Source organism: Primulina huaijiensis, chromosome 7, assembly GCF_012295235.1.
Source record: "Primulina huaijiensis isolate GDHJ02 chromosome 7, ASM1229523v2, whole genome shotgun sequence".
NCBI lineage: Eukaryota > Viridiplantae > Streptophyta > Magnoliopsida > Lamiales > Gesneriaceae > Primulina > Primulina huaijiensis.
The window spans coordinates 3,869,826-3,886,114 of record NC_133312.1 but is presented as its reverse complement, the minus strand read 5'-3'; the positions used below and the strand labels follow the sequence as shown (position 1 = coordinate 3,886,114).

Sequence of the window (16,289 nt, the reverse complement as noted above, 5' to 3'; positions counted from 1 at the left end):
CGATGGCTTTTCACACATGTCCGACAAAATGGACATCATCTCCTCCGTTGTTTTTGCCTCCGCCACGTTATGCGCCGCGTTCTTCATTAGGGTCAATCGTATTACACCTAGCACTTGTCGGTCAAGAAGCTTCCAGTCATCATCCTCCATCTTTTCCGGCTTCTTTCCAGATATAGGTTGATGCAACTTCTTGCTATACAAATAATCTATTATCTGTAACCGCCAGAACGTAAAATCTGTACCGTCGAACTTGTTGATACCAGGTCCCGATCCATCATCTCCAACCATCACTTCTCTAGCCTTGACAAAAAATCTTTTCTGATGTGGAAGATCAGACAGAGCTACAACCACAGAGCATACTCAGAATTTTCACAACAAGGCTCTGATACCAGTTGTTGCGGAATTACACCGAAGCGATGCCGATCAAGATGATAATAGTACCCAAAATGCGGAATAAAATAATCAACAAGAACACAAAGATTTATGTGGTTCACCCAATATAGGCTACGTCCACGGAGCACTGCAACTTTTATAACTTGAAGAAATATTACAACAAGTGTATACACCAATACACTCAATATTTCTCACACTTCCAACCCGAGTATACCGAGAAAATAATTTCTCTAACTCACACAAGAGAATTCCTGCACTCAATTAAAAAATACACTCTTTTTTTCTATGCACTCTCTTTTTATCAAAGCTGAAAAACTTTTGATTTTGGGATACAATAACTGAAGGAATTGAGCTCTATTTATAACTAATTCTCTCGTTCCGTTTTGCAACTTTTTCGATGTGAGATACGTGAGAAAACAAGTTTTTTTATTATTTAACTTAATGTGAATCCCATCCTATTAGATTCTTACCTAACATATTTAACTCATCAAAACTCAATTATCTTAATCACATTATTTTTCCTCAATGGGAAAAATTGTGTTTTTTTTGTCTCATTATGATCCTGCAATTTAAGTAGTCAAATTTTCTTTTGGTATGTATCTTTTGCATTTTTATTTATTTTTATGTGAAAATATATTGATGTGACCTGAGATATTTTTAGACTGATGTTAACAAATCGTTAACGTCGTTGTCGATTATCACTGAATTGTCTAGCACTATGTTAACATTCCTACGAAAAAGTGACTAAATTATAAAACCAACAAAGCTTATGAAAATTGAAATTTGATTATCGAAATGACCGAAATTGTAATGCGACCTTTGTTCTCTTCAAGAAGCTGTAACTTCTAATTAGTGTCTTGTCATATTAACAATAAAAAAATGAACACTAGCTTTCTTAAATACACACACACTATAACTACATGTCCATTGATTTTTTCAATTTTGGGTTTTAGTCAATTAAGTTTTCAAGTTTAAATTTTGATACACTGAATTTTAATTTTTGATTACTTTGATCCAATTGTTGATATAACATCGGTCAAATCAGATATTTTCGAAGTCAGTCGGCAATTGTGTCAAAATATTTGAAAATTAAAATTTAGCGTATCAAAACAAACTTTGAAAATTTAATTTCTCAAAACCCAAAATTGAACAAGTTAGTAACTACATATGCAACAATATTTATAGCTTCCAACAATCCATCTATTAATAATTGATATATTTTGAATTCATGTTAATCGAACATATGAAATTTGTCATTAAAGTCAATAATTAGATCGACTGTTTAATTATAGTTGATAATGAACGACAAAATTCAAATATTTATAACTATATTGTCATCTAAATGTACTTCGTTCCAGCCAATATAACACATGGACAACTATTTATATATATTTTAATTCAATATGCTTAGTAATCCAGCTAAGTTACATATTGGTCACACCTGGAAGCTTAAGAAAATGGGTTGTTTCTTATTTAATTTGTGTACCCAAAAAGAATAAATAAGCAGATGCCACAAAAACAAGCCAAAACAAATAAATACTTCTCCCAAACGAACATTTATTATTTGATTTCAATAAAAAAAAATTATAAACTTCTAAACAAATATATATTATTATTTTATAAAAAAAAAAAAGAATGTAATTAAGTAAAAATACCATTCACCTCAAAAAAACCCTTCGTTGTTGTCATCAATCATGGATAATATACTCCTATTGGCTATAAATGAAAAATCTCATGAAACCAATTAGAAGTCAGATAAAAGTCATTAAGTTTTAATAAAATCTAAAAGAGAAGGAAAGCTGACATATAGTGTTCATTCCAAAAGAGGAAAAACAGTTAAGCTTCAAGTACTTTTCTTACATATGGAGTGCGAGTGTTTGAGAAAAAGAAAACATTAATCAATGTTAAGAAGTATATATTAAAAGGGTTTACTTCAGTTCAAAGAATCTGATCGGCTTCTGCCTTTCAGTATTCAATTTTTTGTTCTTAGAATATCCATCTATATATGTGTGTGTGTGTGTGTGTGTGTGTGTGTGTGACAGATCAATTGTCGACTGATGGAGTATAAGCTGTATTGTCCATGTTTAAATCTTATACAATCATATTTAGAATATAAGTTTGATATCATTCTCAATTACGATCTTCTCGAAACATAATCCAGATATCTTATTTCAAAATAATGTTGATTCATTCGTCATTTAACATGAATTGGAATAGAGGTTAACTAAATTTCAAGAAACCTTAAATAGTCCTCCTCCAGGAACTTTGTCCCTGCTGTATTTTGCCTTTACAGTCTAGTCTGTGTGCTTTGCCTCGAAAAAGAGCTTCTTCTCACAATTGTGCACGTGTGTGCCAAGTCCTAGACATCTCCATATTTATAAAATAAACCCTAAAAAATCTCAAAATCTCTGAAATATGAAATCTTGGAAATTATATTATGAAGCCCGGCCGCCCATACCTCTTTGCATCTCGTGAAATGTTATTGAAACAGTCAATGGCTTTAATGAAGCTGGCTTTTCTTTATTTATGAGTTTGGTCAGATTACATGTAATAGCACTGATTACTAGAAAATCTTAATCAGATTCACAACAAACCAACATACAATTATTAGGGTTCTGATTATGGTAAGATATGTTTAACAGTACTCTTGCTACACCAATAAAGTCAAGTTATGAGTTTTCACTGAAATTTCTTTAAAAAAAATATATATATTAAAAGAACAAGAAATTGATCTTGACTGATAATGAACAAAATTTAATAGATATATGTTCTAATTGTTGACAATGCTTTTAAATTAACAAAAACTCTTGATTCGTTAAGGCATAGAAATAGTTAATTGTCTCATGAAAATCAAGCGCACACGCACACACACGTATATAGCGCTCTGATGACTATAAATCAATTCGTCAAGTTCAAACTCAAATGAAAAAATATCAGTACTAATGTAACAGTAAATGAATATATTTTCATAGTAAGCAAGAAGTTTTTTGGGGGTATAGGATGATTTTTTTATGTCAAAGTGGTGATCTCAAAGCTATCTTATTTCATGTACTGGAGTTCTTGCAAATGTAAGTGACTGGAGAACTTGTGATATATATGATCTATCATGCATTATAGTAACCAATCTTTACGTGAAATATGAGATTTAAAACCAATTATTTGTATTCGACACTCACATATATATGAAATCAAGAACTAAGCTAGACAAGTATTTAATTTTACAAAAGTACGATAATGACATTACAATATTCAGCATCATCAAACTCAGAAAAAGCTAAAAGGAAATAAACTCATAGTGATAATTGAAACCCAACAACTGTAATGTTAACAAGAAAACAACCACAGATAATCTAACCTAGATAAGTTTCTTGCTAGAAGTAATTAGTTCTTGATTATAATCTGAAATCAATTTTGAAGACAAACTAGCAAAATAAACAGAAAATGTTACCCTTCTTTGACTTTAATCCCGAATGGAACTAGAAAGATGGCCGACCGGTAGCCCAGAACGCCTCGTTTGGCATCTGAATGGAGTTGAGGAGATTCGGTGGCATTCCTTGAAACAAAGACGGATCAGCCAATATTTGGGGCTGATTTTGCGATGGCTGGCCGCCGATTCCTCCAGGCGGCGATCCTAGTGAAGTTCCTTGAACTTGAATTGCATTTTCTTCTTCTTCAAGCGGCAATCTTTCGTATGCAGCATTGCTAAATGAAGCTGCCATTATAATAACTGGCCCTGATGCCAGAAGCTGCCCCACCACACTGCCCCCCACAACCTGCCCCTGCCCTCCGGCCAGGTATATGGTCAGTCCGGTGGCTGCAGGTGGAGCTGGTGGCGGCAGGAACGACCCCGACAATGACAAGATCTCGAATCTGCCATGTAATGTTACTATTGCTCCTGGGGAAGCCGGTTGCTTTAGGGTTACGTTCGTCACGTTGCCACTTCCACTCATAATGCATATTCCCCTCTGGCGGCGGCGAGCGAAGTTGGAGACACCCTCCATGATATCGCAGCCGTCTGAGATCTCCATGACATGGGTTCGGAGTGCGTTGGCGCTGTCTCGAGTGATGATGATCGGTGGCTTCGGCTTGTTTTTCGAACCGGCGGGACGGCCTCTAGGCCTTCTTGAGCCAGACATTTCTCCTTCTCCGCCGGCGGAGCCACCATCCTGGCCTGCGGAATCACCCTTGCCTTCGTCCCGGTTACGCTTCTGTCCCATGTTTAGGCCTCCTCCACTGGTTTCGCTTTGCTCATCCTCGGAGTTTTGGCTATGGTGATGGAACTGGTGTTGCAGATTGAAGTCCCTGGTGTTGAATGGAGGTGGAAGAGAATGGTTATCCATGGTTATTTTTTCTTGCTCTTTGGTTCTTTACTAAAGAAAATTACGAAAGGAGCTGAGGATATGGTTTAAAAAAAAAAGATTGATTAGTGGAATTAATTAAGGAAGAAAAAAAAGGAGAGCACAGACTTTAAGGGCCTCTTTTCTTCACTCTTTCTTTTTTTCTAGCTTTTGTAGCTAACTTTTGTTGGGTTTATTGCCTTAATTAATGAATCAAGGTTCAAGAAAAGGGGTGAAAGAGTGGAGTTTTTATGTATAACCCACCAAACTCTATGCTGAATCCGCCATTCTTTCCACTTCTACGACACCCCTACACGGCGGCGCTGCACTTATCTGAGGAGGAATTTTTCACTGGACAAGATAACAAGATTGATGTAATTGTGTTTAGATTTCACAGGGTTGAGTTTTGGATTAGCTAGGGTTTCTCATGGGCGGTGGAGTACTTGTACCTCTTTCACGCACAAAACACACTTATACACACAGTGATCATGTGTGTGGAGTGTATCTATTGTATGTGTGTATACACCTCAGCAAAAGAAATGATGCAGAGTTTTTTTATATCCATGTAAATCCAAAACTCTCTCACAAAATTCAACTTTGTCTTTGTCCATATGTTTCACTAGGTCTCCATCAAATTACAACTCAATGGAAGAGTGGCATTTTCTTTTTTGTCAATTGGGAGCAGCTTTGATTTCTTATAATATATATTCTCGTGCTTGTGATGTTTCATTGGTTATTTGCCACGAGTACCCATAAGACTAAAATCCCAATTTTTATTTATTTATTTATATATGAGATTTTGAAAATATTTTTTACTTGATTGGAACGGACACTACTCGTCTCTCTATTTTCTAGAGACGTTTCTACACAAAATGACACTTTTGTATGTACACGATTTCATTTCGAGATGATTACAGATAGAATTGACCAAAAAATCATTAATTAAGTAGGAAAAGGAAACCATGCAATAATTGAGACTACAAAATGAAAATCCAAAATGGTTTGGTGTTGGATTGGGATTCTCGAATTTGAGTAGCTAGGGTAATTCGGATCGGATGTCCTACCGAGTATGGGTTTTTTTTTTTTAATATCCAATTTGAGATACAGAGATGTTCATCGCATATAATCGTGAAAGTAGGTCTCTTGTGAGACAGTCTCACGAATCTTTATCTGTGAGACGAGTCAACCCTACCGATATTCACAATAAAAAGTAATATTGATCTTAACATAAAAAGTAATATTTTTTCATGGATGACCCAAATAAGAGATCCGTATAACAAAATATGATCCGTGAGACCGTCTCACAAAAGTTTTTACCTAATCCGTGAGCCAAAGAGCTAATCTTGTCTAATTATGCTTTTCATAAAGACTAGCAGATTGTGACACAAACTATATGTGTGTTTCTTATAAAAATTAGAGAATAGAGTAGTTTCTGTTATTATTATTATTTTAAAGTGAAAACTATAATTTTTTAGATAAAATAAAATGTAAAAAAAAGTGGTATATATCTTTGGATAATTAGAAAATATTTGTAAATTATAAAGAAACTTTACCACCGTATCAAATTAATTATATGGTTAAGAAAACATATATTTAGATAGATAAACAGAGTTAGGTATATGTTTGAAGAGCAGACGAACGCATGCGAGTATAATATTACATAGCAAAGCATCGAAATGAGAGCCAACTCATTTTTTTATAACAAAACTTAAGACCGACTGTTTTATGAGACGAATTTCTTATATGATCTGACTCATGAAAAATATTAATTTTTATCGTAAAATATTATTTTTCACTCTCGGGTCTATTCGTCTTACAAGATATCTAACTACTTTTTTTTTTATTCAATTCAGTTAATTGATTAGGTCCGGTGGATCAAAAGTGTAGAATCAAGTCTAAATCTATAGGCATAACAGAATTATTTTTGCAACATTAAAGAAGAGGAAGCGGCACCATTTAATTGGGGTCTGACTTAATTGAGATATACGCATGCATTAATTAATTTAAGGCCAATGCTCGACAAATATAGAGTCAAAGTTGTAGATAAAATTATTTAATTTGGCCTTTTTTTTTCCTTTTTACCATATTGATAGCATATCATAGCTAATTTATTCATGAGACGACATANTATAAGATCGATTGATATGTGTAAGAACCAAATAGATAAATAGAATACGAACATGTCTATTGTTAGACAATCTTATGGATTTATATCCGTAAAATGGGTAGAACGAAAAGTAATATTTTTCATGAATCAGATGAAGCAGAATATTTATATCACAAAATTGACTCATTGATATAATATATATTTGGAGATATCTAAAAGAAGGTTGCGGTCCATGAGATGATTTGTCATTTTTTCTTTTGGCAAAAACTTATGCGAGACAGTGTCACGAGTCGTATTTTGTGAGACGGATCTCTTATTTGGGTCATCCATGAAAAATTATTATTTTGTATGCTAAAAGTATTATATTTTATTGTGAATATCGGTAGGGTTGACACATCTCACAGATAAAGATTCGTGAGATCGTCTCACAAGAGACACTCTTTTCTTTTTATGTTTATTTATTCTCAGCACCACATATCATGCATATACCTCAATTGATCTTTTTAAGAATATAAATAGACGAGAGGCATAATCTGTCTGTACGATTTGCCACGTGTCGCCTCCCGCACGATCTGCGGGTCTATTCGTTGAATAGTGGTTAACTGCTGGTCCTCTCCCATGTAAAAATGGCCGATTCCTCCAAATATGAATCATATTGAGTGCTTTTTATAAATGTTCCAAGGATATCTCTTTCTTCTTTTTATTATATGGGTCGGGTACCGTCACCTGGATCCGAATCTCGAGTGTATCAGTAGAGATGTCAATGGGGCGGATATGGCTAAACCCAAGACCCGTCCCATGAAGAAAACTTTGACCCATTACCCGCCCCGCCCCGGTTAAATATTCTTCGGATCCACCCCACCCCAAATACGAAATGGGTTCGGGTAGACCCGCGAGACCCGTTAGACCCGAATTTTTTTTAAATTAAAACTGTAATCTTCTTATCACATGACTGAATTATGAAACAAACAAGTCTCTAAATAAAACACAATAGAAAACTAATTCATGTCTTCGACCACACTTAATAATAACAAACAAATTATTTTCACGACGTAATGAATTACATTAAAAAAAAGTTACTAGCTCTCTAAAAAAAGTCTTGTTATCCCCAAAAATAACTCATCAGAACGTAAACATATCAATGTAAAATCATCGAGTAAGCAATATTTTAGACACATTCTTCATGATCATCTTCCTCTTCATCAAGAATAGTAGGACAAGTTGATAAATTACTTGAAGAATTACCTACAAAATTAAATAGAAAAAATACATTGAAAAAATAAAATTGTAATTTAAAACCGTAAAAAAATGTAATTTAAAGAGAGAAAATATAGTAACAAAATTAAAATGAAAGTACAATAACAAAATAAAATTGTGATTTATTTACCTTCCACTTCATCCCACAACCATCTTCGCGAGCATATCAATTTATATCCACATATATGGGGAGGGTATGGGACAGGTATTATAGGACCATGACCCGCCCCATACCCAGATGGGTCTGAAAAATTAGACCCGATACCCGCCCCATGACCCATTTAGTATGCCCAAACCCGCCCCAGATGAGGTGGGTCCATTGTGGGTCTGAGTAAAACCCGGACCCATTGACATCCCTATGTATCAGAAGTGGGATGATCCAAAAATCTCTTTTTTCCCCATTTATTCTCTTTCTTTATCTAAAAAATAATGCGATTGAGAATAATTCTGATTGGATTAGGTTATTTACATTATTTGTACTAAAAAAATAAAATAAAATATTGATCCATAATATCTTACCTACAACTCGAGAAATATAAATGATCTATATTTGTATTTGATTCCCACAAATTGCGTACACAAAATTAGTAATTTTTGTGATAAAAATAAAATGACCCGATTATCTTGTATAGTTGTTGTAATACGATGCACATTATATATTATTATATTAGTATTTTGACTTGAACAAAGTGGTCCTAAGACACCCTCTCGTCCTAAACTCGTAGGTATATAGTTCAAGATACACGAGTTTGCTCAGCCAGGACAACGGAAATTAAGATTTTACACGACATATTTTGATCATAGCAATTGTTTAATTTAAACCTATCCCGCGTCGCAGGAAATATTTAATCCAATATGCTAGAATTGAGAATTATGTATAGAGAATGGGGTGTTTGATTATTACTATATCTCGTTCATTATATTACATAGCCTATAAAATCATACTTTTTGAACATGTATAAGGTTTGGACATATATATTTTGAACAAGATATTCACGAGTTTAGTCTGAGAATGTTAGTTTGTGTTTGGATTTATAGATTTGAGATTATTGATTTAAGGAGTTACGAATTCCTAGAGTTGCTTGGATAAACAAAATTTAAGTTGATTTAAAATCATTTCATATCAGACTATACAATTCCTTGGGTTTAAGCTCAAATCCCGTCAATAGTGTGAACAGTTACATAATAATTTTGTAGTATGCAACAATATCATACATGTACTTAAAAAAAATACATGTCACCAATTAAAGAATTTTCTTAAAACTACATGTCACCAATAAAAAAAATTTCTTATGAATAAATCTAACATAAATGTTTGTCGGTTCATGTTTATTATTTGAATAATGGATTTATCGTTATCTTTATTAATATGCAATGATGTTAAAATAAATTTAAATTTTTTTTAAAAAAATATAGGTTGTTTTATAATAATAAAAAAAATTAACTCATAACTTTTTTATTGACAAAATTATTTTTTCATAAAATTTAGGCCACGATGGCAAAATCCTTGGTCCTGCCGATCTAGAAATTACTAACGCGTGGATGACGCTGACACCATCACATCACAGAGCAGCAGCCTGCGCCAGTGACCAGAAATCTATGCAATTTGATGCTTATTGTAGGAACAAAATTATTACTATATCAATCACATCAGATTCCGACCTTGTTATCCAAGCCGAATGCGGTAATTTCGAGTCAATTTACAATACTTGGTTTAAGTCATTTTTTATTTTTATTTTTTTGATTACGACTCACGCGGAGAAGAGAGATCGAACTCGAAAAAACCGACTATTCTAGAAAGAAATGAAACCACTTGAATACGAGCCCGATCTAGTTTGAGTCATTTTGATTCAACTGAAACTAAAGTAGACTCATACTTTCTTTGACCTTTTACTTTGGAACAGATTATTCTAAAAATTGATTTTTAATGTGATCTCACGTACCAATTTCGATTTTAAGAAGTACAGATTTCTGTTATTAAATTGGATGTGATAAAAAGAAAATATATAATCGAGTCTATTTTTATAGTTATTAGAGTAGTTACCTCAACATTTACGTGTAATCTTGTGAGTTTCACGTGTTTAGATTGCTATGAATATCAACAGAGAATGAAAATAATGATAGTATAAATATCAGTGTTGAATATAATGTAAAGTAACTTATAATAGCCAAAACAAGATGATACGAAACTTATCATGAGAACGCAGAAAATTATACACGATTTTCAGGAGAAAAAATTGCGCAGACACGACATATCAAAGGTTGGTTCGATAACCTCTTAATCGTCTTTGAATCCAGGTTCAGATATCAAAGAATGGAGCTCCTTGGCTTTCTCATCACTAAATCCTAGGGACACCAATACTTGATGGCCAAGTGATTCTTGTTGCTGCCATAACCCAACAAGCATATGTGCAGTTGTTATTTCCCCGTTTTCACCTGAGTTTTGTTCACAGATATTACACACCCAGACATCTTCAAAAAAATGCACCATGGGAGAATCCAGACCAGAGATTGCATCCAAAACGTTTTTTTTAGAAAAAAACTAATCTTTCGATCTAAAACCAGACATAATCATGAACATGTCTTGCAACAGGAGGAACTGGAACTTGATCAGAATAAAAGAGACTACTTCTTTGATAAGACTGAAACATCCATTCCTATCATTTAAGATAACTTTCAGTTTCTAACTCAGATCATATATGACCGAGATTACATTCATCGATATGAATGGTACGCATTAAAAAATATTTTCCCTTCACATCCAAACACATGTAGATTTTATATTTATTTTTGCTATATTTGTCATAATCAATTTGTCTGCGATTCTGCACTAGGCTTTAAAAACTCATGCCAAATGCAATAACTATTTAAAGCAATCAGATTACCTGATTTTAACTTTTCGTTGATAGCCCAATCGAGGGCCCTTTGAGTTGCTTCAGTCAAAGGAGGATGCTCAGGGCTGAAGAAGAACATATCAAGTTTTCCCCGTTTTTTCCCAATTTCATCACGCACTTTAAGAAGTGTAACACCATTTGCTCGCAAAAACTTTGAAGCAAAGCTAGTTCCTGCTTAAGAAAGTACTGCGGTTAGAAGTATGATTCTATTAGGCAAACAATTTGCATTACTAATTACCATCTTAAGATGCATAGATAAATAAGAATGCTGCATAGGTAATACAAAGACACAGAAACAAAATTCTATAAATTTCAATAGGTTAGGATTCAAAAAGAGACGATTCAAACAATTTATATATAAATACATACTAGTGAGTCGTGACACTTTGCACGCGTTGCGTGTTTATACTTTTGAAATATTTACCTAAACTTGATAATTTCTCTTATTTTCAAATTAATGATTTTTTAATATTTTATTAGGAGTGTTAGATCATGAAAAAATTTAAAAATATAGTTAAAGATAGGATTGAATTCAAAAATAAGGTAAAAAACCAAGTTACCTTTTTCAATAGCTAAATCCTTGGCTTTTAAATTTTGTAAAATGTCCCCTAGCATCACTTCAAAAACAGCAAAACTATACAGGTTGTATCTGATACGATTGTTTATTGTCTACGATACCATATCGGCGTTTTTCTGTTTTTTATTTTAATCCCTGATTACTCTTGTGGCATATGAATACATCGAATCCATCTTATATCCTTCACAATTTCGTAACCAGTGCAGTATCCTAATATGTTTATGGGGACCCATGCATAACAGTACACATGTCATTTTAACTTTTGCTGTGGTAATTCTAGCTGCAAAGTTTATCTTCAGAATTTCTAGCAGTAGCTTACATATAAGCATATAATCCAGTTCAATTAGAATGAAACTTAAAAATGTTTTGCTATTCAGTGCAAAAAAAAAAAAAAATTTGCTACTCACGCGAGCCAAAACTAGATCCTATGGCTTATTTTCTGAACCCTAACGATTAAAGAATAATCAGCCCTACACTTCCACAACATCTCATGAGAATTATTTTTCTCTCACACTCATTGCCTCTCTCTTTCCTAGTCCAACATAATACTTAATGATAACAATGGCTCCAATGTTCACATTGATTGGTGTACTCTTTGCTTTGGCAGACAAGCTTAGCTAAATCAGTGAATCACTGTTAGACAAATATTTGCCCCAATCAGATACTGACTTCAACCTTTCGACATCTAAAAATCTGCGGCAAGTTCCTATTAACGGCCAAGTAAGCTTGGCATCCTTGACTGTGCTTTCCAATAGTATAATTTGTAACTAAATTTCTTCACAGCATTTAATTTTCTTCTGAAAGTAAGTATCGTTGTTTATTTCTGACATATAGAAGGTCTTGAGCTAAGACATGCCAGAACTTATTTACTTGATCTCCAGAGGTTGAAAGTATCCATGATTTTAATTTTTATACTTATGTTATAGCAAACTTCGAAAGTTGAAGATTGTTCAGATAGATCTCTCCTTGATCAAGTTTTTATATTGAGGACGAACAATGTTTATTGACATTTTTTATCATCTTAAGCATCTGAATTCTTGCTGATCTCATTATTGAAATTCAAGACATTCACAAACTCACCTAGATGATTATTGGTAATCCACAGATTCATGTTATCATGATTTTAATAAGAAAGCGTAACAAGATTTTTCCCACACTAAAGGGTAATACTTAATTTGCAACAGCTTATGAGACGCGTCGTGGTATTATTGCTATTTTGCATTCAACGAGAAATACCAAAAGGTGAAAAGAATATCGGAGAGAATGCCATTTTGGTGGTCTCTCGGTTGTCAGATAAAAATGTCTCTTGGAGATATGTGAAATTTGTAAATGGCTTGTTGCAATAATTTAAAGATCAGCAAATCAAAAGAAATTCTCGAGTATAAACTTTTTCAGATCTTCGAATAACCTTGACCAAGTAGCAGATTTTAACAGTTTTAAATAACGAGAGAAATTACAAGGATTTCATGCCAAACGAACATGATGGTCAATGGAAAGATGTAAAAATTAACATCACACAGACTGAGACAAAAGGTTATTTGCAAATGTCTGCATGATAACTTATGTATATACTCGCCGCTCAACATCAGTAACAGTTTTTCCAAAAGTTCAGGCCAATATGGACCAAAGACAATTCAGGGTTGTATCAGCACGGAGAAGACAGAAATGTAGATCAAAATTGAAGCATGCAAAACTTGAGAAAGAAAAAAAAATGGCTGACCCTCAATCAAGATTCCCATAAGAAGAGCTTCTGTGCCTGTGTTTGGGGACTTAATTTTCCTTGCTTCCAACTCGCCCATTGCAAATGACTTTATTGCCTTCGATGACCATCTAAAATAACACTCAGCTCATTAAATAACACCTCGATTCGAACATAACCAAACCAATCAAACAAAAACACCCCACAAACACAAACACGGTACATCCATTTTAAACAGGAAAAGATGAAAAAAAATGATAACTGAATTCATACTCACTTGGGAAGCTTCTCCGCGGAACCAACGGCCTCCGGATTACTGCAAAAGTTTGTGAATAATGCCAGCATCAGCCTTTTCAGATATAAAAGCACTCATTTGAAGCATCAAAAACCAATATAATTATAGACTATCTAATCCACCAACCATCAAACTTTTGGTATAGGTAATGAAAACTTGAATGCTAGTTGAATATATCTCTTACATGAAGATGTAACCGAAGATTACTACGATAAAATGCAAACCACATTTCCAAATATGTGGCATGAACGACCAAAATTTTGATTAGCTTCAAAATATAAGCCATTCTTTCACATATGTATCCACCTGTGATGTGTCTACAACTCATAATTCTTAAGGCTTGAACTATGCTCTCCGCAATAAATTCCACACCTCACAGGCAAAAGTCTCCAATTTACGGCCAGGAAACTGATATCTGAACTATTTATCAACATTTCCGAGTAGAAAGCAAAAAACGACCCTAAAAAATATACAGCAAAGCAAAATATCCGCACAAGCTAAAAAGTTTGAGTTATGCAAAAATTACACGGTGGGGAGGCTCAATGAAACCGTAGCGTTGATAGGAGGGTATTTCGGTGAAAAAGGTCCAAGATTTGAGGGATGGCGCGTGAATTTGATTGCTGTATTTCCAAGCCATTGACTTCGTAGGCTATTACTTGGATTGAGAGAATTTGGTATCAGTAAATCCGGGTTGTGTTGTTTGGTTACGGGTCCCGTCATTCGGTTTGAGACTGTAAACAGTGATTGAGCTGCCATTTTCCAAGAAATGGACGAGCTCTGTTGCGTAGGAACGAGAGCTTAAGGTATTCTTTAGTGGAAAATCTGGATAAAAGGGATGAGCCAGACGACGTCGTTACATATAAGTCCAGTCCACTTAGGCATAAATTGGATCGAGGCCCAAAATAGCGGCAATAGAAATCTCAAGGCCCAATGAATACTGTGGGCATATCTCTCTCTGTACAAAGCCTTTCATCACCTTTTAAATTCATAAAACTTTGGAATTTTTAAAAGTATTAAGGAAAATATATATTAATCTTTTAATAAAAAAATACGGAAAAAAATTATAATAGTAACCCATTAGAATTTAATAATTTGTCTAACAAATCTCGTCTGATACGTTCCTATATCCAGTCACTTCAATATTATCCGCAATTCAATTAAACATTTATTATAATCTATTTAAATTATTAATTTTTTTAAAAAAAAATTAATAATTTATAATAGAATATAATTTTGAACATATAATAATTGCGTACACACTACGCATATTTCAGGTCTCTAGCTAGAAGGACAATTTGTATTTATTATCCACGTGAATATAAATATATATACATTATATAACCCAAATTATAATCAATTATATTTTAAAACTTAGTATTTTTAAAAAAATCGGGCACATTTACTGTATTTTCAAGGGTATTTTACTACCGATTTGTTTTAAAAGGAGATACGTATATATGTTTTTTTGGGTTTTACAAGCAAAGGGACCATTTCCTCCTGGCTAGTGCATACAAATACACTTCATGGCATTAATTAAATATGTCTTAAAATAATAAAAATGAATTATTTTTTTAAATCAAATTCACATGATTTACATAAATTTATCGAAATACATATGCCATGAAATTTAAAATAAATTTTAAAACAATAAGCCTCGAGGACCCTTCTCCGGCTCCGGGTTAAATTATTTTGTTGTGCCTGTAAAATATTGTGTTGAAAATCAAATGCAATTTAATTTGGACGTATGAGACTATAATGTCCGGGTCGAAGAGGAGGGAGAGCAATGAGATAGATTGCTTGTGTTAAGAGGTTACATAAACAAATAACGGCTCTTGACAGCTTTTAAGCGAATGAGAAAATGAATGAACAGATTTCACATTGAAATGAGAGGTATTCTAAGGCCGTTGAGGTATGAGACTATGCAACTAAGGCTTGATTAAAAGATTTAATAGATATTACTCATATCAACAAGATGTAGCATATTTTTGAGAGTTCGTCAAACGACCTCCTAAAAAGTTTCTCCAGATGCGTGTGACAACACATAGGAAAGACCAGTGTTGATATGGTAGAGATATTCGTCGAACGTGGAACATTAGAGAGACTATGATTGATAGAGTTTTATTTTTGTATTTACTAGTATTTATTGTTATTGTTATTACTTCTCTCAAGTTATACTCTTGTATGTATTAAAAAACATTGTTTTTTTGTGGTCATATGTTAATTAACAATAAATCTGATAATTCATTTAGGAGATGCAGTGAGAAGCCACGTAGGAAATTATTTAGTTATGGAAGTTAAGTTAATCAGTTACTCATCTATACTTTTATATTATATTATATTATTAAGTTTGAAATGTTTAGAGTAACTAATTTTTGGTGTCATGGTCTGTTTTATTAATTATATATATAAATAAAGTGTTAAAATTTAAATCAAATCGTGTCAGCCACCAACCACATTTATTGCATGTCGGGCAAAAACTTTTATAAAATGTGGGTTGGCGGAAATTTCCACTGGCGGAAATTTCGTGGTTTCAGATAAAAGAGAAAACACGTATTCACACGGATAAGGGGCTCTATAAATAGAGCTCCCCTCTTCATTTTCAAATCATCCCTTCTTCGAGTTTTCTCTCATTCTATAGCATTTGAGTGCTTAGTTCTATAATATTTGTGAGGTGTTTTGTAATCCTGTATTAAGAGAGTGTGTGTTCTCCTTGGAAACACAGTGAGTGAG

General features: G+C 33.4%; 3 protein-coding genes across 3 annotated transcripts in view; 1 reads left to right on the top strand and 2 right to left on the bottom strand.

Moving 5' to 3' along the window:
* Nucleotides 1-3,664: 3,664 nt before the first annotated feature.
* LOC140980422 (AT-hook motif nuclear-localized protein 18-like) lies at nt 3,665-5,316 on the bottom strand. The gene has a single exon (XM_073446229.1). It carries the CDS (start codon nt 4,731-4,733, stop codon nt 3,870-3,872), a length of 864 nt encoding a protein of 287 aa, XP_073302330.1. The 5' UTR covers nt 4,734-5,316; the 3' UTR covers nt 3,665-3,869.
* Nucleotides 5,317-10,200: 4,884 nt separating this feature from the next.
* LOC140980487 (ATP-dependent Clp protease ATP-binding subunit CLPT2, chloroplastic-like) lies at nt 10,201-14,389 on the bottom strand. The gene is made up of 5 exons (XM_073446329.1): nt 14,086-14,389; nt 13,542-13,580; nt 13,286-13,395; nt 10,980-11,159; nt 10,201-10,530 (listed from the first exon to the last, which is right to left on the bottom strand). Exons 1-5 carry the CDS (start codon nt 14,313-14,315, stop codon nt 10,373-10,375), a joined length of 717 nt encoding a protein of 238 aa, XP_073302430.1. The 5' UTR covers nt 14,316-14,389; the 3' UTR covers nt 10,201-10,372.
* LOC140980488 (germin-like protein subfamily 1 member 14) overlaps nt 14,011-16,289 on the top strand; it is a 69,196-nt gene continuing 66,917 nt past the window's right edge. Inside the window, exon 1 of the mRNA XM_073446331.1 lies at nt 14,011-14,047. The gene's annotated coding sequence lies outside the window, so the exon portion shown is untranslated. The remainder of the gene's footprint in view (nt 14,048-16,289) is intronic.